The following is a 24,408-nucleotide window of genomic DNA, read 5'->3' as shown; positions in this document are numbered from 1 at the left end:
TCTGATGTTCTGGATTCAGGCCACCTCACTGCTGAGTCCTGGTCATGCCTCTCTATCCGTGCTGGTCACACAGGGAGCCCGGAGGCTGGGGGGCACTTGGCCCACCCAAGGAAGGGGTATGACCCGCGCTGTCAGGAGCTCAGCCCAGGTGCCGGAGTAGCCAGTTACAGCCACAAACCTCAGGGAAAGAGGTAAATAAGCCTGAATCCCTCGTGGATGGAATAAGGCAGGCTGTGCCCCCGGGGAAAGCACCAACCCCCCTTTTCCATCTTCCCTGTAGAATGGAGTGGAGGGTGTGAGGATCCTCTCGCTGTCGAGGGAGCCAGAACAGAAGGCTCCAGACATTTTACGGAGGCGGGGGTTCAGGGGAGGGTGAGGGCGAGGGTTTGGAGTGGAAAGAACAGGGTGCTGAGTCAGAGTGGGGAAGAGTGACTTCCAGGTGCCCCTTGAGAAGAAGACCTCTGCTCGAGGCCTCCAATGCAAATATGTGAAAGAGCATGACCGGCTGGGGCCACACCTCCCTCAGAGGGGCCCTCAGACAAGGCACAGATGTGCCCCAAGGCTGGTGTGGGAGGGCAGCTTCCCCCACAGGCCTGCCCGGGAAGGCTTTGTGATCGCCTCCGGCCAGGCCTAGAAGACACACACAGGTTGTCAACCAGGAGCCAGATTCCTCACGGGTGTGGGTCCCCTGCCCTCTCTTGGTGGGCAAGGTGAGGGAGGGGTGACCCTCAAGGTGAGGAACAGGTGGGTGTCCCGAGACCCCACGAAGTCACACACCGCCACCCGGTGATTTGCACAAGGTCACAGTCTGCGCGGTCGTAGAGGTGGGAGCCCGCCCGGCAGCTGGTTATCGCCGCCACCTCCCCCTGCACCCCCCGGGGGCGTCAGGGAGGGAGGGCTGCATGAAGCAACTTGGCACGGAGCTCACGGAGATGCGCAGGAGTGAATAGGGAGCAGTACTTGTGGCCGAAGGAACAACATTTGCAAACTTAGTAAGGCCTAGAAAAAAAAATCGATATCTCGGTGTCCACAGTTCTCAGAAGCTGGGCGATCTTGTGAGGAGTCACAGAAACCGGCCTGGCCTGGTGTCGCTTCCTCTTTCTGCTTCTCTGTTTCCTAACGACGGCGTCAGCATAAATAGGAAGCGTGAGAGGCTCCCTGTTGCCTGGACACTCTGGCAGAAGGCTGAGCAGTCCCACCGTGAAGAGGTACGTTCTGGCTTTCAGGGGTAGGCTCAAGGGGAGGGCTGGGGGTGTCTGGGCTGGGAACCGAGGACAAGCAGAGCCTGGGGGTGTGGAGTGGGCAGGTGTTGCTCTGGGACTTGGGGAGCCAGGGGGCGAGGAGACAGTCCGAGTGTCCGTGTGAAGGGCTGTAAGGGTGGGGAGCTCACCTGCGGGGTCCCCTGTCCTGGCAGCAGGGAGGATGCCAGGGGAGGTGGAGAGCTCCGGCCTGGGAGTCACACACTTGCGGCATCTTTGCTTTGCTACGAAAGTGTCGCTAAGATGTTGGTGGCAGTGAGAACATCCTCTCCCTGCCCCCTGGTTTCTGCCTCCTGGTCTCTGGAATGGGAAGAGCTCCGATAGTCCCTGACACCCTGGTTTAAAAAGGGAGAGTGGGAGAGCGAGGGCGCGGTCGCGCTTGTGGGTGTGGGTGTGTCGTGGGGATGTAGGGGTGCAAAGAGACTGGGAGGCAGAGGGAGAAACCTGGAACTTTGTCATGCTGTGGCCCAGAGCTTGGTGTGGCTTTGGAAGCTCACTCTGGAAGATGAGAAAGGGCCCGGTCCCCTGCGCAGGGACTTCTTTTCCCCCTGGAAGAAAGTGTTTTGGCTGGCATACTTGGCCCTGAGCCTCTGTTGCTTTGTGGGGTTCAGGCCCAGGTGTGGGTGTTCTGTACCCAAGTGTGCGGGCTGGCGGGGTGCGGGGCTGGGGTGGGGGCGGGGGCGGAGAGATGTCTAGGTGTAGCTGCTGCGGGGTGTGCGTGGGTGCGTGCATTTGCCCTGGGGATGGGGGTGCAGGGGTACCTCTGGTCCGCACGGAGGTGCGAGCCTGTGGGGCCTCTCCAGTCAGGCCCAAGTGACAAGTTGCAAATGTCCAGTTGTTATAGGGTCTTCAAAGACCCTAAAGCAATTTTGTATCACCAGGTTCTGATTTTCTCGACTTCTCATCTTTCCTGCTTTCTAATCGTTTTGTAAGGAATGAAACCTTTTCTGTTCGCTTTTTTTTTTTTAAGATTTTATTTATTTATTTATTTGAGAGCGAGAGAGAGAGAGTGAGAAACAGCATGAGAGGGGATAGGGTCAGAGGGAGAAGCAGGCTCCCCGCCGAGCTGGGAGCCCGATGCGGGACTCGATCCCAGGACTCGGGGATCATGACCTGAGCCGAAGGCAGTCGCTTAACCAACTGAGCCACCCAGGCGCCCTCTGTTCGCTTTGATCACTCTTTTTCTCATTCACCAGTTCTCCTGTGCCATACCCACCAATACTACAGGATAGTTGAGTTGTTTGATGAGCGTATTTAATACTAAGTGACTACGTGGGTATCTGCTTTATCAACAGTTAGAATGATCCAGAATCATGTAACACAAAAGAGAACACGCCAGCTATCTCTATCCCCTGGTCCCAAAACATCTTCTGAGCATGCTGCAAGTATAGAGTTTTCCTTTGTACATAAATGGGATTATAATATACATACCGCTCTTTGACTTATTTTTTTCGCCTAATTTACATTTAGGACAACGTTCCGCAATAACACATATAGATTTAACTCATTTATTAATCCTAAGAAATAGGTGGCATTAATTAGTAGCGGTATACCACAGGTTACCCGATCCCATATTAATATACATCTAGGTTGTCTCCAATATTTCCACACCCGCGAAAGTGTTTCTTTTGCAGCCCACATGTCTAGAAGCAGAATTGCCAAGCAAGAGGTTGTGCATTTAAAAATTTAATAAATATTGTCAGATCATCTCAAAGTAGCTGAATTAACATATACCCTCACATTCTTGCACGAAAGGCCATTTTTGGGGGGGCAGGGAGATGATCAGTCTTTAAACTGTGTCCGATGGATGGATGAAAATGATCTGATTCTTGCTTGGATTTTTCCTTTCCCTGATTATGGGTGAAGTTATGCATCTGCCATATATGTTCGTTGGCCATCCGGGTTCCTTTTATGAAATGTATGGAGATGTTTTGTCCGTTTTCTTACAGGTTCTTTGCCTTTTACATATTTACTGTAGGTGTGACTCATTTATTAGGTTTATTAACAGTGTATTTACATATGTTTTGAATATGTTTCCAGATAATCACTTGACTTTTTTCTTTACCATGTTTAAGATATCTTGTTTCGTATAAAAGTGTGCTAGTTGCTTCTAACTCAAATTTATCATTGTTTTTCCTTTATGCTTTTCAGATTTGGTGTCTTCTTCAACCCCTAAGATTAAGGAAATACTTGAAATGTTTTTACCATTTCAGTTTTGACTTTTAGATCTTTAATTCACCTGCAATTTGGAGGGGCAGGTAATACATAAAGTAGTAATCTAACTTAAAAAAAAATTATCAGCTGTCTCAACATCATATTTATGAGTGGGTAGCCTCCATGATTAGAAATGCCACTCTTACCTCCCAAATTCCTACTTGGTTATTTTCCTTACTGTTTTCCATTCCATCTGTCTACGATTACATTCCGCATTATTTTTCTGGCTAAAGAACCCGTCTCTCCTGTTTGGTTTGTTATAATCTAGAATCAGTTTGTCACGCACAGTAAAAATCCTTTTGGAGTTTTGATTTAGATTGCATTGAATTTAGAGATTATTGGGGGGAAGATTGACCTCTGGAGATGGCAGTTGTGGTCAGCCTTCCCCTGTTTGTTCCTTTGACGAGAAGAACATGAACATTTTCCTTTTGACTCTGACGTCACTACAGATTTGTAGTAGATGCCCAGAAACGCCAACGTTCCCTTCAATGTCTCCTTTGAGGAGGTTCATCTGTTCGTTTGTTTCATCGGAAGGGCTTTTGTATTATCGAATATTGAGAAGTATCTGTCAAGATAAGCTGATCCTTTTTTCCCTTTTAATCTGTTGGCCTGTTTCTTTTAATCATGAAGAGATGTCTTAATGGCTCTTCATCCGTTTCTGGAATAATCCCCATGTGGCCATGATGCATTCTTCTTTTAAACATCTTTGTCAGATTGTTCTATGACATTCTTTTTGTCTGGAATGAATTTGGGTTTTGCTTTTTTTTTTTTTTTCCATCTCCAGTTTTTATTCCTACCATTAAATTTCTTCACGAGTTTGGGAATTTTGGTATGCATGTTTGTTTTGAGTGAAAAGTTGTTTGCTTTTTCTCTTCTCTTTTCTCCCTCTCCCTATCGGTCTTTTGCTCCCATGCTTACCTCTCACTCTTAGTGGTTTTTAACCCTTACATTTTTTTTTAAAGATTTTATTTACTTATTTGACACAGAGAGAGAGACAGCGAGAGAGGGAACACAAGCAGGGGGAGTGGGAGAGGGAGAAGCAGGCTTCCTGGTGAGCAGGGAGCCCGATGTGGGGCTCCATCCCAGGACCCTGGGATCATGACCTGAGCCGAGAAGGCAGACGCTTAACCGACTGAGCCACTCAGGCGCCCCGATTAACCCTTATGTTTTTAACACACGTATTTAATGTATATTTTCCCTCTGCTTTTGGGTGTAATTAACATACATATGCTTCTCCAAACAAGACATGATCTTTAGCTTAGCAAGCTTTCAGTTCTCCTTTGCTTTCCACCCCTAATCTGACAGCCAACTCCCACATTACGATCATCTATGTTTTACTTCAATATTGTGATTGTGAATTCACTTATTTTCACTTTATAAATAACAATTCTTTACTCAGTATAAATCTTATTGGCTTCTTTTCTTACCACTAATTTCAGTATCATACACTATCTTTCTTGGACAGTTTTTCTTTTTCCTGAAATAGATCCTAGAGTAATTGTGTTCCTCAGAAAAGATCTGAAATTTTTCTTTGTCTTACACTTCCAAAATGTGTTTTTCTGCCCTCAAGTGTCAATGTAACTTTGACTTTTTCAATGATTCTAGGCTTAAACATATTTTCAAGAGATCATTATCTATTTAGAGTTCAGGATCACTTGTGAGAAAATCTGACCAACCTGACCCTTATTCCATTGAAAATAATGCTTGTTTACTTCTGGAAGCTTCTAGGAGTATCCTTTTATTCTTGGATGGCCAAAAGTTTACCAGCATGTGATTGAGTATGGCATTATTAAAAATGGAGTTTGCCCTTCACTTAGTGGACTGTTGTCTCCTTTAAGCCCTGTGAAGTTTTCTTCTATTTCCAGTTGCATCTGTTTTGTCCCCAAACAACAGTGGCTTGACAATATGGAAGGTTTTTTTTTTTTTCTCACATAAAAGATGTCCAGCACTCTCAGGCTGGTATGGTTGCTCCACCGTGACAAGAATGATCCAGGCTTCCCTCTTTCTGTTGCATTGGGCTCCATCCTTAAGGCAACCTTATGATCCAAAACGGCTTCTGGAGCTCCAGCCATCACTTCCAAGTTGTAGGCTGGAAGAAGCAGGAGAGGCAGGAGGGCAAACATGGAGCCTCCTACCTGAGCCAACTCTCTTTAAGAAGCCTTTTCTGGAAGGCACACCCAGTGTTTCCACTCACATCTCCTTGGACAATATTTAGTGACATGACCATACCTAGCGATAGAAGAGAGTAGGAAATGTCATCTTTTATTCTGTGTAGCACCAAGCCAAGCTGAAACTTGAGTTTCTTTTACCAAGGAGGAAGGGGACAGCTCAGAAGCTGACACTGTCTGCCACATGGTTTGCAAGTTTAATATGATTTAACTTCTTATATTTAAATTTGTAACTAACTTGATATTTGGGGATGGTGTGGGGTAGAGATTTAGGTGGATATGTTTTACAATGTTATTCAAGTATCTTAGCACTTTTTATATTCCATCCCTTCGCATTGATTCATGAATCCTCCATCATGTAGTACATTCTCGGGTAGAATAGAATTGCGTGGTCGTTATGTCCATTGATCTATCGTGTGTGTGCAACACACAGCTTTACTTACCGGATCTTTACAATAAATTTTGCTATTGGGGGGCGCCTGGGTGGCTCAGTTGGTTAAAGCGACTGCCTTCGGCTCAGGTCATGATCCTGGAGTCCTGGGATCGAGTCCCGCATTGGGCTCTCTGCTCCTCGGGAAGCCTGCTTTTCCCTCTCCACTCCCCTGCTTGTGTTCCTGCTCTCGCTGTGTCTTTCTCTGTCAAATAAAAAAAAAAAAAAATTATTGGGCGCCTGGGTGGCTCAGTTGGTTAAGGGACTGCCTTCGGCTCAGGTCATGATCCCCGAGTCCCGGGATCGAGTCCCGCATCGGGCTCCCTGCTCGGCGGGGAGTCTGCTTCTCCCTCTGACCCTCCCAACCCTCCCCCCTCTCATGTGCTCTTTCTCTCAGTCTCTCTCTCTCAAATAAATAAATAAAATCTTTAAAAAAAAATTTTGCTATTGGGGAGAGCCTCCTCGTTTTCAAAAATCTCATTAACTGTCCTCACATATATTTTTTTTTTCCAAGTTCCTGTAGAAAACTTCATGTTAAATTTTCTTTGGAATGTATTAAACCTCTAACTTATTTTAGGATGAATCACTCTCTTTACATATGTAGTATTTCTACTTGTGGTAAGACCCAAATGGAAGCTCTGGGGTTTTAGGCTATTTCCAGGTAGGCAAACCAAGCTGTACCAGCCACAAGGACCCACACCCTTACCCGGTGGCATTGCCCCCATCTGTAGGTACTGAAGTGGACAAATACTCTCCTCTCCCAGCTCCAAACAAACCCACTCTTCTTTCCTGGGCCTCTTTTTTTTTTTTTTTTTAAGATTTTATTTATTTATTTGAGAGAGAGAGAGCTCGTACACAACCTGGGGGAGGGGCAGAGAGAGAGGGAGAAGCAGACTCCCCACTGAACCCAACCCAGGGCTTGACTTGGGGCTTGACTTAGGGCTCAACTCGGGGCTTGATCCCAGGTCCCTGAGATCATGACCTGAGCTGAAGTCAGATGCTTAACAGACTGAGCCACCCAGACACCCCTTTCCTGATCTTTTATCGGACTAACCGCTCTGTAAACATCACCGCGGTGGGTTCCTCTCATGTGAGATATGTGTTTGTACCCATGTTACTGGTGCAGAGAACAAGGTTCAGGGTGCATTGGTGGTCAACCCAGGTCGCTGGCCTGGGATGGCCTGAGCCTGTGCTGAAGGCCAAGTCGGCTGTGTCCAGAGCTGTGCTTTTCCCAGTAGGACAGTTGCTGCTTTGTGCGTGTGTATATATATGCTTCGTGAAGTTTCAGATCGTCTTACAGGGAGAAAAGGAGCCGCTGTCCTCTGCTCTGCTCTACTCTCCTGGGTACTTCCCAGGGCTAGACAAAATGAAAAGAGGAAATCCCCAACCTTCTGCAGAGAAAAGGGAACGGGCATTCTGAGGGCGGTGTGGGAGGGATGACAGTAAATGGAGGGAGGGCGGGACAGCACGAGGCCCTGAGTGTGTGTGCGCACGGTGTGAGCACGCGTGGGATCCCACCCAGGGGAGGGCCCTGTGGACGCCACACTCTGTGATTGCTCTAAGCAGATCAGGTCAGGGCCCTCAGGGAGCTCAGAACAAATCAAATACCAGGGCTCCCTCCCAGGTCTTCCCATGGCCAGGGAATTGTACAGGAGTTCCTGGTGCACGACCAGGTGGGTACCTATTTCTGCAGAAGCCATTAAATGCATCGCCCTCACAGTCATGCCCTAGGCACTGAGGCTAAGCGGAAGGGCCTGCCCTGGGTGCCAGGCTGAGGTGGCAGGGGGTGCTGGAGCCCATGCATCACTCCTGGGTTCACTCTGCAACATGGGCCAAGTCCTGGGGCTACAGGATAGGAGGGGCCCCCTCTCAGCTGGAGTCTCTTCTCCAGGCAGAATCCTGGAGAGAGGATTCACAGGAGCTGGGGACATGGGTCTGGCCTGGCCTCCAGCCGGGGATGAATCCAAGATTCCAGGCCAGTGAGGACCCCAGCCCCTGCGCAGCGCTGGACCTACTTGAGCTGGCCACCTGCTAATCCAGAGCTGCCCCAGAGATGGTGCCGCCCTGGGGGCTGCTCCCCGTTGTCTTGCTGGCTCTGTTCTGGGGGCCCAGTGTGGCAGGGGCCCAAGGTGAGCTCCATTGCTTCCTCTCCTTTCCTAGCCCCTCCTCACAGCCGGTCCTTGAGCAAGGCCACCCCCACATGTCCCCCAGGAAGCCCCCAGACCCCTCCCTCCCTCCCTCCCTCATTTTCCCCTTCCTTGATCCTCTCTGGTGCCCCCCCCCCGCCCCCCTCCTGGATTCTCATCCTTCTCCAGCCTCCTGAAAGTCCATCTCTGCTTATGTGGCTTCTCTGTCCACACTTGTCCGCCTGGCACTCGAGCCTTCTCACCTCCAGGCTGGTTGTTCCAGCCTTATGTCTGCCCCCAGCCCACCCCAGATACTCTGCTCCCCTGACGGCCTTGACCAGTTCCCTCCTTTGTGCCTTCGTTCCTGGGTGCCCTTAGACTGGTGGTCTCTCCCTGCTTTGGCCCCGGCACCCTCCTCCTGCTCGGAGGCTCTGCTGGGTTGTTCCTCTGGCTCCTGAGGCCCACAAAACCCCTCCCCAGGGGCCCCCAGAGAACACGGCTTCTCTGGTAACCCCGAGAACCACATTCCATTTCCCAGCACGAGGCCCTGCAGCTGACCAAGAGCCCCGGGCCGGGGAGGTCCCACGGGGCTCTGCCGTGCTGACTCTTCAGGGTGGGCGTGTGCCTCTCCTCCCAGGCTGTTCCAAAGGCCCGGGCCTGAAGCATGTGTCCCTCGTGGGGTGGGAGGGAGACCCTTTCCAGGAGCAGGGCACAGCAGGGGCTTAGGAGGTGTGCCATGCTGACTAGAATGTGGCGTTTCTCTCTGGGCAGGAGAGTCCACGGCCAGGGAGGGCCCTTGTACCCACAGAACCTCCGTCCCCCTCAGGGCCCCCAGGGAGCTCTGCCTAGCAGCCAGTAGCCCCTGTAGGACTCTGGGAAACCCCTCCCCAGCTCTGGGCATCACAGAGGGGCTGGGAGAGGAGGTGACAAGGGACATCTTGAGGGGAGAGATGTGACCCCCTTTGTGCCTCTCCCTGGGCAGACACTGTCCCGCTGCAGACCCTGAGCTGCTATAATGACTACAAGAGCCACATCACATGCAGATGGGCAAGCACTCAGGACGCCCAGCGGCTCATCAACCTGACTCTCTACCGGAGGCTGAATGAGTAAGTGACACCAGAGCCCAGGGGCCTGGGGACAGGGAGGGTTGCTGCTGTGTGGGGCTGTGCCAGGTTGGGGGACGCACCGAGGGCCAGGAGGGGGAGGCCCCAGCCCCAGCCCAGGAGCTCCTGCTCCATTAGGCAGCCTGCCAGGCCCAGGTGCTGGTGTCTGATGTCAGGGTTTTGGGAAGAGTCTTCTACGTTAACCTTGCCGTTGAGGACAGTGGTGGCGATAATCTTATTTCATCACAATTGAACACAATTGCGCTGCAAAAGTCGATGTTAGATTGTCTTCACTGTGAGGTGGGCAGGGCACGGGTATGATGCCCAGTTCACAGACACGCAAACCGAGGCTGCAGAGGTGAGGTCCCTCTCCCGACCACAGGGCAGCTGACCAGCTGAGCGGGGACCAATGCCCTGTGTCTGGCATGGGGGGCTGGCCTCCATGCCGCCTCCAGAGTGTGGGTTTTCTCCTTCCCCTTCACATGGTCTCCGGGGTATATGCCATTTGGGAAGATTCCTTGCACCGTCCTGGGGTCTGGGGACAGTCTAACTCACAGGAATAGAAATAATTAACTGGCTGGCATCGCAGGTGCAGGGAGACCCGCTGGAGGCCAGCCCTGGGGAGGAGCGGCTCCTCACACCCCACAGCAGTGCCCCTCAGCCCTCTCTCCCGCGCTCCTGGGAGCCCCCATCTTCCCGGCTCCACCCTCCTTGCACTCCTCTACCCGCCACCCAGCCCTGGCTGTGGCCCGCTTCCTCCTGCGCCGAGACACCCACCCCTCCCCGGCACAAGAGAGGCTCCCGGCCCCCTCGATGCTCACACCGCCCGCCCACCCCCCTGGCACCTCCCTGGGTGCTCTCTGCAGTGAGTTCCTACCCCAGACCTGTCTAAGGCTGTGCCCCGGGATCCCACCCACTCTTGCTGCTCAAGAACATCACTGCCACCCCACTCTTATTTCATCACAATCGAACACAATTGCCCTGCAAAAGTCGATGTTAGATTGTCTTCACTGTGAGGTGGGCAGGGCACGGGTATGATGCCCAGTGCACAGACACGCAAACCGAGGCTGCAGAGGTGAGGTCCCTCTCCCGACCACAGGGCAGCTGACCAGCCTGTGCCATCGACAGGCCCTCTCCCAGGATCATTCCCGATCCCTGAGCAAATGTGACCGGACCCCCACTTACCCCTGCCAACAAAGGCTGCAGCTCTGGGGGGGCCTCCTGACCCCCATCTTCTTCAGCGGGGCCCATCCTCTGCCTCCCTTTAAGGCCACCCTCCTCCAAAGAGTTGTCTAGACCCACTGAGTCCCAGGTCTTTCCAATTATTCTGAACCCACGCCCCTGGGCTTCTGCTGCCCCCATTAGGCCCCCCAGACTGCTCCTGCCCAAGGCACCAAAGCCCTCCCTGCTGCTAAATCCAACGTTCAGTCTCCCATCTTGACCATGGGCAGCACCCGACGCAGACTGACCACCGCGTCCTCAGGAAGCACCTCCGTCTCCTGGCTTCCAGCCACCACACTCTCCCCTCTCCTTGTGTCTCCCCCCTCCCCTTGTGTCTCCCCCAGCTCACCTTTTCTGTCTCCCTGTTTGCTCCCTTCTTTTGTCTCCAACTTGAAGGATGCCTGGGGGTTCATCCTTGTATCTCCACTCTGGTATATCCTGATCCAGGGGCGGAGACCCAGCCTAGCCTGAGGCTGCGCACCGGTAACTCTCACACGCTCACCAGCCCCACCCGCCCTAAGCTCCAGGCCTGCAGGTGCACCTGGCTCTCCACAGGTCCTTAGAGAAAGGTGTCTTCCACCCCCACTGTTCTAAACCAAATTCCTGCCCTGCCCCCAAACACGGCTCCTGTTCATCCCCACATCCCGCTTCACTAAATGAGAGCTCCCAGAGGCTCCAACTGAGCAACTGGGAGGTATGTTCCTTTACCTTCTTTACCACCTTTCCTTCCCCACCGGTGCCTCTAATCCACCAGCAAATGCTGTCGGCTTCATCTTTAAATAGAATGTGAATCTGACCAAGGCTAACATCACCACCCTGGTGCAAACCACTTCCTATCACTTGAATATTCCAGAAGCCTCCTACCTGGTCTCTGTTTCCAAGACTACCATCCTCCCCCCAACCCAATCTATCCACAACCCAGCAGCTAGAGGAAGCCTTTCAAAGCAGATGTCACGATATGTCACTCCGTTGCTCATCACTCCACATTTTCCCCACTCACGGTGACATCCAAATTCCTTAAATTCCTCTTAAACACTGCTGCCTGTCACCTTGCTCTACTGGTCTCCGCCTCCCACCCTCACAGACTCTCCCCCATGCACACTGGGTAACTGCCTAGTCATACAACACTCCAAGCCTGTGCCTGCCCCAGGGCCTTTGCATCTGCTGTTGCCTTTACCTAAATTCCTCTTTCCCCAGAATGTGCATGGCTCCCTCCCTCACTTCCTTCGAGTTTCTGCCCCAAAGTCACCTTTTCCATGAGGCCTCCCCTCTCTCCTCTATTTGAAATTGTACCCCCACCCCAGCCCTTCTGGCTTCCTTATCTCCCTGCCCTGCTGTATTTGTCTATGTGAAGTTTGCTCCATTTGACACATGACGTATTTTATTTAGTCTCGTTACGTGTGTCCCCCTGACCCTGGACAGAGCCCCACACATGGTGACCACTTACTGACATTTGCTGAATGAGTGACTCTCCCTCACCTTGGGCTAACCACGTTCTCTCCTGGCAGGGACCCTCCAAAGCCAGTACCTTGTGACCTCAGTAACGACACGGCCTTGTTAGACCACCCTTGTTCCGGCTGTGTGTCCAGAAGATGTGTCATTCCCTACGAGCTTTTTGTTATTGCTGACAGAGACTACTTCTCATTCCAACCGGACCGGCCTCTGGGCACCCAGCTCACCATCACTCTGACCCAGCATGGTAAGGCCTGGGATCCCCGGATGGAGGTGGCCCCTCGGCAGGTGGCCAGCCTGCAGAAGGGCCTGGGAGCGAGAGTCTTCACTGGCTTGGGGGTGGGTTTGGTCTCTTGAGAGAAGAGGCTACAGTCTTCCTGTGATGGAGGCATTGAGCAATAATGTGAGGAGCCCCTGGCCAATGGCACCTCCCTTGGCCCTGGCTGCCCCACCACCTGGAGTGGTGAAGGCTTCCCTTCCAGAACAATCCTTCCTATTCAGGTAGAAACTTTACAGCCCGAAAGCACTCATCACCAATCTAGTCTCATCCAAATCTGCAACAGCCCAGTTTCAGATGAGGTGATTAAAGCCCATTAAAGCCCAGAGAGGTCATATAACTCTTCCAAAGTGCCACCCCTGAGTGGTGGTGACAGTGATGGGCCAGCGAGCACACCGTGTGTCCACAGCGGCCCCCAAAACCAGTGCTCTTGGGTGGGTGTCAATGATCATTTTATGTAAATAGTTAAGTTTCATGTGACTGTATATTACACAGTCATATATAACCAGCACTTCAATCTCATTAATTCAATTATATCTGTGCTCAGAATGAACCTAAAATAGAGATGTTCAAGAGGATCATCTTTTAAAGTTGGAATTCACGTGGTAAGAATCCCACAGATGACTGGCTTTTAGGAAACACTGCCCAATATTATTTAATAACTACAATAATGCATGGTGTCGTGTGCTACTTTTTTTTTTTTTACCCCATTTCACTGATAATGAAATGGAGCCAAGAGAACAGGAACATGCTCAAGGCCACTCAGATGCAATGTGTGTGACTTAGCGTCCTGGGTCCCAAACACTGGGCAGCCCGTTGCACCTGCAAGCATCGGATGGAAAGGGGGCTCCGGCCTTTGTTTCCTGCCTGTTTTCATCACAGCAGCATAAAGCTGTTGCCCGGAAGAGGGGATGGGTTAGGCCATGGTGAATTCCATTTCAAACAGGTCTCAAAACATGTTTGATGGAAGAGAAAGGGCCCCATCCCGGTGGGCCTCAGAGCATGCAGAGAGGCAGGAAACAGTAGAAGTTGAACCACAGGTGGATGCCATGTGCTGAGGGGCAGTGGGTGAGGAGCCTCGGGTTGGGGGTGGTGGTCAGGACAGGGTTCCCAGAGGAAAGAGCTTTGCAGGGAGGGTTGAAGGGTGGGTGGGAGAACAGAGCAGGAAGAGCATTCCTGGTAGAGGAAACGGGCATGTGCCAAGGCTGGGAGACGGGAGGGCAGGGCAGGTTGGGAAAACCATCCATCATTTATCCCAGGATCTGGTGGCCTGGTCACAGGGAAGGTGTCAACTTAGAAAGGGGGGAGGGAGTGTGGTGTTTGCCTCCTGAAGCGTATGTTCAGCAAGGAGGTCAAGTTCCAGCCCAAACCATTTTGGCAATGAATCAGGGAGGCTGGCGGGTGTTGGGCAAGAGGACAGGTGTGCATTCGAGGCCCCCACACGCAGAGGTCTGGGACATTTCACTTCCTTTCTCAGGTTCTTGACCTGTGCAATGAGCTAGCCGACTAAAATCTCTCAGGTCGGGTGAATAGGTGTTTGCTTGGGTTCCTGGTCCGTTCAGGTAACAGCTTCTAGAGCTCCATGCTGAGAGGGATTCCCACTCCCTGACAGGCTCAGGGGCTAGTCGTGCAGGGACTGATGAGCCTGCTGTGGGTGCAGGGGTGGGGGACTGAAGAGGGGGTGCCCTGTATCTGCTATTCCTGCCTTAAGATTTTCTAGAGGCTCCAGCGTTGCTATGGCCCACGTTCAGCACAGAACATTTACACCTTGTTTGGTGCTTGAAAGTCACCCCTCAGCATTCAGACACAGAAACTTCAGGAAGGCGGGAGCCAGGCCATTCATGAGTGAATATGCTCTCCCAGCAGACAGACGCTTGCTGTAGGCTGATGGAATGATTTCTTGAAAGGTCTCTGAAGGTTGCCTACACGTACCTATTTGTGTAGTCATTCATCGTTCACTCACTTTGTCCCCCCAATTCCCTGAGCCACTACTCTCAGGCCGTGGGGATAGGGAAGGGGCTCAAGGCCCAAACACTGCCACCCACGAGCTCCTGATTACTTGGAGGGGCAGACATGGAAACACATGAATGCACTAGGGTTGTAAGGACCATACATCGGGCTATGGTGGGATGGGAAAAGGAGTGAGGGATTCTGCCCAGCAGAGGGGAATCCAAGAAGGTACTAAAAGAGGCGACATTTATGCTGGGCTCTGAGAGGAGCAGGACCCTGGGCAGGTGGAAAGCGAAGGAGGGTGGACAGGGCAAGAGGGAGTAACGTGAGCCACAGTGCCCTCTGCTGGGAAGGAGACCACACAGGCTGCAGGGTGGGCCCTGGGGACAGGTGGGGACAGGTGGGGACAGGGGGCTCCATTGGGAGCTTATTGCCAGCACTTCATGGGGCTTATGTGATATGTGCACAGCTTTTGTTCGTGTTCACAGTGACCCCAGACAATTTTGCAGGTGAAGGGCCTGAGGTCCACAGAGGAAAGGGGTCTTATCCAAGGCCACTTGCTGGTAGGGGCGGCACTCAGCCTGGAGCCCATCTGCCCACACAGAAAATGCCGCCCGACAGTCATCCAGCCCCTTATGGGCCCTTGCCCCCCTTCCTCCAGTGCAGGCCCCGGTGCCCAAGGACCTCCTGATCAATACTACCAGGGACCGCTTCCTGCTGACCTGGACGGTGGCCCTTCCTGGTTCCCAGAGCCACTGGCTGTCCAACCTGGAGTATGAGGTGGTCTACAAGCGGCTGCAGGACTCCTGGGAGGTCAGAACCATGGCCAGCTCCGCCCCAAGCCAAGGGACCGGCCCAGTGGGCGCCTCTCCCCTAACCCCTCTCTCCCTGCAGGAGGCCTCCACCCTCTACTTCAAGTCCTCCCAGGCCGTCCTGGCACCAGAGCACCTCATTCCCAGCAGCACCTATGTGGCCCGAGTGCGCACCCATCTGGCCCCCAGCTCAGGGCTCTCGGGGCGGCCTAGCCAGTGGAGCCCGGAGGTCTGCTGGCCCTCACAGACAGGTAACACAGTCAAAGTTGGGGCAACGCCTTTCTGAGGGGAGGGCGGCTCGTCCAGCTCCGGGGAGTCCGTTCTGCGGGATTCCACCAGTCTCCTGTGTCATGGGTTTAGAATCGCTTCCCTGGACCAACTCTCTCCGGGCCCCGGCCTCTGCACATCTTCTGGCTAGGGGCACTTTCAGTGACAATGACAGTAGCCTGATGAGCAGCTGTGTCTTCCTGAGTGTTGTGCTCCGTGGAGATGAACCAACATCACTGTATTGAGGCCCCGAGCACGGAAACGAGATGCCTTCCCCATTTTGCCCAGAGGGGTGTGAAGGGTCACGGGATTCACTCACCCAGCTGGCGGCTTCAGGCTACGTTGAAGCCCGAGTTTTTCTGGGGCCCAAGCCCATGATCTCTAGGAGATGAGGCTCCCAGTAGGCCCCCTAAGAGCAAAGGAATGAATGCAGGAGGGAATGAATAAGGGACTGTCTCCCCTCCCAGGGGACAAGGCCCAGCCCCAGAACCTCCAGTGCTTCTTCGACGGGGCCGCCGTGCTTAGCTGCTCCTGGGAAGTGAGGTCCGAGGTGGCCAGCACAGTCTCCTTCACCCTCTTCTACAAGGCCAGCCCCAATGCAGGGTGAGTGTCCCCTTTCTCCCTCCCCACCCCTCCCCTCCCCGCCTCAACACCTTGCCCTCTCCAGGCCTCCTCCTGACTCTGGGGGCCCCAGCGGAAGCCACGGCTCCTCCCGAGGTCACATCCCTCCCGTGGCACCTGCCTCCTTCTGCCCTCACCTCCACCGTGATCCTCAGGGAAGAAGAGTGCTCCCCAGTGCTGAAGGAGGAGTTCCCCGGCCTCCACGTCCGACACCGATGCCAGATTCCCGTGCCCGACCCCGGGAACCACAGCCAATACACCGTCTCCCTTCGGCTGAAGGAGGAGGAGAAGTTTATAAAGAGCTCGGACCACAGTGAGTTTGCCTCCCCCCCACCGCCTTCGTCATGGGTGCTCCTGCAATGATCCTGTTGCGTGTGTCCCCCACATCAACTCAGGACTCCTGATGGCCGGCTCTCCTGTTTGTCGCTGTCAACCAAATGCAGCCCAGTGAGCAAAGGGAACAAAAGTCATTTGAATCTCTTCTTGAAGTGCTCAAGAAGCAACAACAATGACAATGGCAAATAATATGAAGAAAGATTCAACCGATAATCCTCACGAACACATCTTTAAAACCTGTTTTCACCTTCCTTTAGCTCTGCTTTTCTGTTGAGCTGCTCTGTGGTCCCTCCTGCCAACCACGCCCTCCCAGTCCTCCCATCAAACTTTCCCTTTCCTTCCCTGACTGGATTTTTCTCTCAGGTTCCCAAAGTCCTCCACCAAGGGATATTTTCCATCTTCAAAATAACTGATCTATGATTGACTTCTTCAATCAGGGCTAGAATACATGCAAAGAAATTTTAATTCCTCACAGGATCATATCCCTGATTCTTCTTGTGTAGCAAGGACCCCGTGCAAAGGAACCTCCTGCATGGCTTCTCAGGGCCCCAGGCTCTTCCACCCAGTCTTGAGTGTGTGCAGGAGGCCACAGCCCATCTGTCTCTGTCACCTGGGTTGGAATCCACCAGTCACTCTGGGGGTCTGCTGGGTTGCCATCTTTTTTCCACCACTTGTTAGCTGCCTTGTCCTTGGCAGGTGACTTAATCATTCTGGGGCTCAGTTTCTTCATCTGTGAACTGTAGCAAATGAATAGGACCTACCATGTAGGGGTTGCTGTTAGAATCAAGTGAAGCGATTCATGCAGACCGAGCCTGTAGGACAGTGCATACAACATAGCTAATGCTCCAGAAGAGGACCAATTATTGGTGTTTTTATTTTTACTTAAATGTGAGGAGTAACCCATGCTTTGGGTCACCTCACTGCAAAACAAGCGTATCTCAGCATCTCCCCAGAGAAGGGCTGCTCAGGGGAGAGGGGGTTCAAGGACCCTGAGATTGGCTGGACCCAGTTAGAGAGAGCACCTGTGACCAACATGGAATGAAAAGAATGTTCCATTGGAGGCATGATAGGAACAATGTTTCCTAAAGGTTTCCCTCCCTCCAGTCCAGATGGCTCAGCCGACACTCAATGTGACTAAGAGCAGAGACGGCTACACCTTGCACTGGATGGCAGAGGAGATGTTCTACAAACACATAGGGCACACCTTCCAGGTCCAGTACAAGAAAGATGCAGCCTCATGGGAGGTGAGGACCTCTGCCCCGGAAACACAGTCTGGGGAGGGGGGCGGGGTGAGAAAACACACAGGAGAGCCCCAACCTGCCAGGTGCCTGGCTCCCAGCACGGGGACCAGTCAGAAGAAGCTGCTGAGACGTAGCAGTCATAACTCTGTGTGGTCGGCTGGTCACTGTCCCCTCCCTGGTGAAGGTCTATGGCTCACAGAGGTGATGTGACATGGCCAGAATGAACTATGGGACCCCGAACTGCAAAAAGGATGCAAATGTCAGGGCTTGGAGGGCAGGGAGACAAGCCGGATGAAGGGTTTTCCAAAGTCACCGAGGTCTTCTTCAAAGAGGTCTTCTCTGGAATACAACTATGCAGCCGCTCCGAGCAGAGCTGCTCCTGATAAAGCAGGCAGGGCCCCAGCCCAGGGTTCCATCTCTGGCCCGCACCCCCAGGTAGCCTCGGGCCCTGTGTGCAGAACCTGGGGCTCCCCGTGGCCCAAGTCAGAAACCTCGGAGCCAGCCGCAGACCTTCAGCCTGGAAATAGGGAAACTGAAGCCAGGAGGGGCGCGGTCAGTGGGGGAGCTAGGAGCAGACCCCCCGAGTTCAGTCATGCTGCACGGCATTCCTGGGAAGGCCATAATTGGGGTCCAGGCTGTCCCTGAGGAGCTGGGAGGTTGGGGGGTTTGTCTCAGAGTGAGGGTGGGACATGATGTGTCTTCGGGATTTCTGGGCCTTGGTATTGTCCTAGGGCATAGGAATGCAATCCCCAGTCCCACCCAGAGTGCTCTACCTCGGCGAGCACTGGAGTAGGGCCCTCCGTGGGGGCTGGGGGCACTGCCTCAGACCTGGCGATGCAGCTGCAGCTGGGGACTGATGGGACAGAAAACCCGGGGCCCTGAGGTGGAGGGGTTTGGGGCTGTGCCCCACACACACCAGCAAGTTGCCTCCGCCTCAGCACACCTGCTCACTCACGTGTGCCCTCAGGAGAGCAAGACGGAAACCCTCCAGAACGCCCACAGCATGTCGCTGCCGCCCCTGGAGCCCTCTACCAGGTACCAGGCAAGAGTGAGGGTCAAGCCCACCCCCAGCGGCTACAACGGTATCTGGAGCGAGTGGAGTGAGGAGAGCTTCTGGGACACCGAGTGGGGTATGTCTCCCAGCCTCCACCCTCCCTCCCGGGTACAGCCCAGCTGGACAGAGGACAAAGGTGATGTGGACACAGAAGTGTGACCCCACCCCACCCAAGTATCCTTTCTTCTATGTGTCACTAGTCACACGAAATGACACCCGGTGTGCAACACAGACTGCAGGTGAGGTCTTGAGAGCAGCGAGAAGCAGTCCTCACCGTCGCTCCTCCCTCAGACCGGACCTTAGCCCTCTATTAATATGGCCCATGGCTTCATTAGCCTTTGTAGCAGCCATCACCTAGTGACCACTCAGCCCGAATTTCCAGTTACAGTTATCATAGCAGCAAACATCAGGAGCTATGGACTGAGGCCTGGGACTGGAAGGGTTTGGTCTGATTTCTTTCTGATTTTTTTTTTTTTTCTTTTAAGTAGGCTCCACACCCAGTGGAGTTCAACGCAGGGCTTGAACTCACGCCCGTGAGATCAAGACCTGAGCCAAGATCAAGAGTCAGACACTTAACCGACTGAGCCACCCAGATGCCCCAGATTTCTTAATCTCCCTGCTTCTATACTGACCACCGGGAGACAAGTACAAGACTAGGTCCAGGAGGAGGGAGGAGTTATTAGCAGCAAGGACCCCAGCCTCAGCCAGCCTCGCAGGGGACGAGTCCCAGGAAGAGGGTTACAATCGAGTAGAAAAGAGGTCTGGACACCAGGCCTAAGAGAAGAGACCAAGGGAGTCCTGGAGGGGCCCAGCCTGTGAGGGGCTTGACGTTGGGGCTCCTGATGGGCCTTTACCCCTCCTGGTTCCTCCACCAGGTTTTTCCCATCTCTACCTCTCCAAACCTCCCTGTTACTTGAAGCTCAAGCGTATGCGTTGCCTCCTACATGAAGTCCACAGTGTTTGCCCTGAGCTATAGTCCCTGAGCTATAGTCCCCACCCGCTCCTGCTACTGGAAAGAATCTAACCCTCTGTGTCTTTCCTGATGTGGGGAACAAAGGCAAAAGAAATGTAGACAAAATTAAATTTTCTTATAACCTGCAGTCTTTACCTCCCCCAACTCCAAAGTGTATAATTAGTCACTGCTCACAATCCCTGGGCAGCCCTTCCTCCCATGGGTCCTGTCCCCATGCTATAATAAAAACATCTTTTGGGGCACCTGGGTGGCTCAGTTGGTTAAGCGACTGCCTTCGGCTCAGGTCATGATCTCAGGGTCCTGGGATCGAGCCCCGCATCGGGCTCCCTGCTCGGCGGGGAGCCTGCTTCTCCCTCTCCCACTCCCCCTGCTTGTGTTCCCTCTCTCACTGTCTCTCTCTCTGTCAAATAAATAAATAAAATCTTTAAAAAACAACAACAACATCTTTTTGCATCAAAGACATCTCAAGAATTCTTTCTTGGCCTTTGGCTCCGATAGTCCAGTATCTGCACATCACTTCCCAGCGCTTAAACCTTGTGTTGTGGGGGAGGGGTGGAGGTCAGGCCATTTCCCTGTCCTTCTTAGCCCGTGTCTGGCCTTCCCCCCACTCTGCACCTCAAGACAGTGAGCTGCTTCTGGAACACCACAGCAGCACAGAGCAGGGTCTGGGGACTCTGCCCCAGCCTCGCCTCCTCCCCCTCCTAAGCCTCCAGCTCTGCCACCACCCCCCCCTCTCCCCCACCCCCCCCACCCCCGCCGCCAGATGCTAATGCTCTTTTTTTTCCTTCCTGGCACCTGCAGTGCTACCCATGTGGGTCCTGTTGCTCATCCTGGTCTTCACCATTCTGGCGTTGCTCCCTGCCCTGCGCTTCTGTGGCATGTATGGGTACAGGTAAGGGGACTCCGTGACGGGTGGGGGTGCCCAGGCCCCCACACTGGCTCCCTCTAGTCCCTGCTCTGCCCCTTCCTCCCCGGGAGCCTTGGACAAATCTCGCCTTCGTCCTGGGCCTCAGTCTCCTCTCAGCACAGGAGTGCGGGGCAGCTTCCCTGAGGTCCCTGGCAGCTGTACCTCCCTGGTATCTTTCTAGGCTGAACCGGAAGTGGGAGGAGAAAATCCCCAACCCCAGCAAGAGCCACCTGTTCCAGGTAAGATCTAGCTGTCAAGGCGGCTGGGGTGGTAGGGGCTCCTCACTCCTGTGCCCATGTCCCCGTCCCTATGTCTCCCCCGCTTTCCTGTGGCTTTGAGCGCGAAGCCTAGGTGGCCGGGGAAGGTGCCAGGAAACTAAGAGGTGGGCCGGCACCAGAAAGCTCAACTCTGCCATCATCTGGGCACCTGCAGACGCACAGGGCTGGCCCTGCCTGCAGGGCTCCCGTGGAGCAGGGGTGGAGTGGAACAGGGGGCCTGCTAGGAGTCAGGGGCGGGGGCGGCCCTCAGGGGGAGGTTCAGTTCTGCAGGGGCCGGTGGGCTGACGGGAGGCCGAGTGGCTTCCCCGAGGACAGGACATCGGAGTTGAGCTTTGGAGGATCCAGGGTGGTGCCAGGTGGGAGAGGCCTGCAGAGGGTGGACACAGGACCCCTTCGTAAAGGGGACTGAGAGGGGCGGGCAGTGAGGCTGGACGCACATCCTGGATGCTGAGATGGTCACAAGGTGGGTGTCGCCGGCATGTGGGTCATGGGGACCTTTCGGTCAGGCACGGCCAGCTTGCCTGTGGAGGGGTCTTGTGGCTACTAGGGTGTGGGTGTGGGGGCAGTGACACCCCAGATTTGTGGCCTCGTGAGAAGAAGATCCCCATCCCCGGGTGCTCGAGGGCCCATGGCAAATCCCAGCCCCTCTCTGGGCCTCTCCTTCCTGGTGTCAGGAGGCCGGGGCTCGTCCTGACCTTGCTGAGACCCTTCTATGTCTGGGGGCTCGCTGCATCCCCTGTGAGTCCTCACCGCCCCCTTCAGTTTCCCACAGCACAAATGTCCCTTCTCTTCCCAGAACGGGAGTGCCAGGCTCCAGCTCCCAGGCAGCGTATCGGTGCTCATCAGCAGGAGCCCCCCACACAAGGAGCTGCAAGGCAGCTTCTTTCCTGAGCTGGATGGGTGAGTGCCTGGGCACGGGATCCCTAGGAGGCGGGAGGGTGGCCCCATCACACACGCTGAAGGCTCAGAGGAAGTGGCCTCTGGCCTGTGGCTCAGGATGGAGAGATCCATGGAGGCTGGTTGCTCTAAAGCCTAGGTTGGGTGTCAGGAGGAACTTCCTGATTCCCGAGTTAGGGAGGGCCCTACCTTGGACTTGACCCGAGGCAGAAGACTGGAGCAGATGACCTCTCCCTGCCCTGCTGCCCAGGAAGACTCCACACTGGGGTGCTGATGACATGGGTGGGGTGGGGGGAATGAAGGGATGAGGGCATGACTGGGCATGCGTGGGCTGGGCATCCACCCGGTCCCTGAAGCTGGGCGGATGAAGGAGCACGGGGTGAGAGGAGCCACACCTGGTAGAGGAAGACCTTGAACAAGAGCATGGAGGCTGGTGGGCGAGACCCGCGGGGGACTGAAGGCCCGTGCCGTGTCCTCTCTGGGCTTGCTTCCTGATCTTGCCCTGCCCTGCGCCCTCCTTGAGCTCTGGGTGGGGCCGGGCCTCCCCCCCACCTCCCCAGCACCATCCAGCCCCAGCATGAGCTGAAGTGGCCCCAATGTCCCTGTGCCCGTTCTCCCCACAGCGTGTTCCCTGTAGACTACAGACACAACGAGGTGTCGCCTCTCACCATGGAGGATCCGAAAGATGCCCGTGAATCACCATCGGAGCCTGACACGACTCCAGCCTCCTTGGACCTGTACTCGGAGCAGGCCCGCGGCCCCCAGCCAGGCCTGTCAGCCCCGGCGGGCAGGCCCGAGAGCCAGGCTTCCGGCTTCCACTTCAATGGCCCCTACCTGGGGCTCCCCCACAGCCACTCCCTGCCTGACGTGCTGGGCCAGCCGGCGCCCCCACAGGCAGGCGTGAGCCAAAAGCCGCAGTCTCCGGGGTCCCTGGAGTACCTGTGTCTGCCGGCGGGGGGGCAGGTGCAGCTGGTCCCACTGGCCCAGGTGATGGCACAGGGCCAGGCCAAGGATCTGGAGAGAACCCCTGGCCCAGGCGCAGAGGGGAACCCCTCCCTGGAGTCAGGGGGAGGCCTTGCCCCTTCTGCACCCGGGCTGATGGTAGACGGTCAAGGCCCAAAGAACAGCCCCAGCCCGAAGGACGGAGCCCTCACAGCTCGGCCCGCTGGCTCCGGGGGCCCTGAGGATGGCTTCCTGGCCTCTGGCTACATCACCACTACAGACCTAGCTCTCCCCTTGCCCACGGGGCTGCCTTCTGTCTCCACAGTTCACCCTCCGCACCTGCCCTCAGACCAGAACCACAGCCTCGATCTTGGAGTGGTTGGCGGGCCCCATGCAGGCCCAGCCCCCAGCAAGCCAGAAATTGAGGGCTATGTGGATGTCCCTCCAACCCCAGGCCAGTCTCCCAAGTCCCCTTTGGGCAGTCCTGCCCCTCCTACAGCCAGCAGCCCCATCCTAAGCCTGCGGGAGCCCAGAGCAGAGGGGGCCCCTGCCTCCCCACACCCCGAGGGGCTCCTGGTCCTGCAGCAAGTGGGTGACTACTGCTTCCTCCCTGGTCTGGGCTCTGGCCCTCTCTCACCCCAGACGAAGCCCTCTTCCCCAGGACCCTGTCCTGAGATCGGGGACCCTGACCAGGGGTTCCAGGCCAAGAAGGCCCTGGGCCAGGCCATTCCCCAGATGCCAGCCATCCGGCACTTCAAGGCCCTCAAGCAGCAGGACTACCTGTTGCTGCCCCCCTGGGATGTTGGCAGGCCTGAGGAGGTGCGCTGACACCCTCCAGCTCCTAGGCACATGAGTGGGAGGAGGTCTACCTCCTCTCCCACTGTTGGACCAGATGGAGGTGGGGAAGTAAGTGGGCCTCCTCCCTTCTTACTTGACCTTCAGCCAATCGATTCTCCTCTCCCCACTGCCTCCCTCTCTCTCACAGATAGACAGATGGACACAGACACACGCACATTTTTCTTTCACATTAACTTACTTTTAGGTTCCAAATTATTAGAGCTTCCTGTATACTCATTGTATTTGCCCCTGGTTTTTGGGTTTTTGGGGTTTTGTGTTTTGTTTTGTTTTGTTGTGTTGTGTTTTGTTTTTTACCAGATTTCCTTGCTTTCACCACTGTCTTCTTTCTCTTCCACTGATGTACTAGTGAGTTTGAGGTCTGAGCTAAGCCCATTCTGTCTCGGTCAGAGCCTGTTCTGATGCCCACGTGTCTGGTTACGTTGAGGACTTGGGTCTGTGGCCTGGCCCCAGCATGTGCGGACGCTGCCCCAGTGTGGAGGGAAGCAGGAGGCCCCCTGGCCAGGACCTGGACGGGGAAGGCTCGGGAGAGCAGTGCAGGACCCACTTGCTGGTGGCAGGCCCTGCAGCCCCAGGTGCGGTGGCAAAGCCCCAGCATGATGGGTGCCCCAAGCACTGGGCGTGGTAAGCGGCGTGCAAGAGAACTGTGCTGAGCTCACGGGAGGCCCCGCCGGGGGCTGGGGAGGTAGCGATGGCTGGCCTGAGAGATCGCTGTGCGTGCTGCCCGCGGGCTACATTGACCTGCCTTCTATGTCCCGGCCGGTGGGGCCTGCCAAAGTTGGGACTCGGAGGGGCGTCCAGAAACCACGTGCACTCCAGAAATGTTGGGAACAACCGTTCAACAAAGAAAAAAAGGAAAACGATCAAAGGCCTGGACCCTTTGGGGCTTTATAATCCGAGTCACACTGCTGCCCTCCCTCCAGAAAGAACTTAACAGCTCCCACCTCTCCCGGCCACGGCCCAGGGGCTTTGGATCTATGTCTGGGTCTACACAGAGGATTATGGTTTCTTAAAATCTGTGCCTT

At 54.6% G+C, this 24,408-nt stretch overlaps 1 protein-coding gene across 3 annotated transcripts; it reads left to right on the top strand.

The window, feature by feature from the left end:
• The first annotated feature begins 697 nt into the window (after window positions 1-697).
• Window positions 698-24,408, top strand: CSF2RB (colony stimulating factor 2 receptor subunit beta). Of its 3 annotated transcripts, XM_064590631.1 has the most exons (14): window positions 698-1,208; window positions 7,963-8,200; window positions 9,180-9,303; window positions 12,030-12,220; window positions 14,862-15,013; window positions 15,095-15,263; window positions 15,747-15,882; window positions 16,056-16,213; window positions 17,341-17,480; window positions 18,445-18,607; window positions 20,306-20,396; window positions 20,593-20,650; window positions 21,486-21,589; window positions 22,210-24,408. In XM_064590631.1, exons 2-14 carry the CDS (start codon window positions 8,125-8,127, stop codon window positions 23,354-23,356), a joined length of 2,709 nt encoding a protein of 902 aa, XP_064446701.1. In that variant the 5' UTR covers window positions 698-1,208; window positions 7,963-8,124; the 3' UTR covers window positions 23,357-24,408. The 3 variants fall into 3 exon arrangements, with proteins under 3 accessions (XP_064446701.1, XP_045728553.1, XP_054362811.1); XM_054506836.2 differs by lacking the exons at window positions 698-1,208; window positions 7,963-8,200; window positions 9,180-9,303 and having other exon boundaries at window positions 12,085-12,220; window positions 14,867-15,013; XM_045872597.3 differs by lacking the exons at window positions 698-1,208; window positions 7,963-8,200; window positions 9,180-9,303; window positions 14,862-15,013 and having other exon boundaries at window positions 12,082-12,220.

Source organism: Mirounga angustirostris, unplaced genomic scaffold, assembly GCF_029215605.1.
Source record: "Mirounga angustirostris isolate CCGP_5_RB_7025 unplaced genomic scaffold, mMirAng1.0.hap1 SCAF_5, whole genome shotgun sequence".
NCBI lineage: Eukaryota > Metazoa > Chordata > Mammalia > Carnivora > Phocidae > Mirounga > Mirounga angustirostris.
Note: the sequence above shows the minus strand (reverse complement) of the source record. Positions and strands in the feature narration are given on the sequence as shown.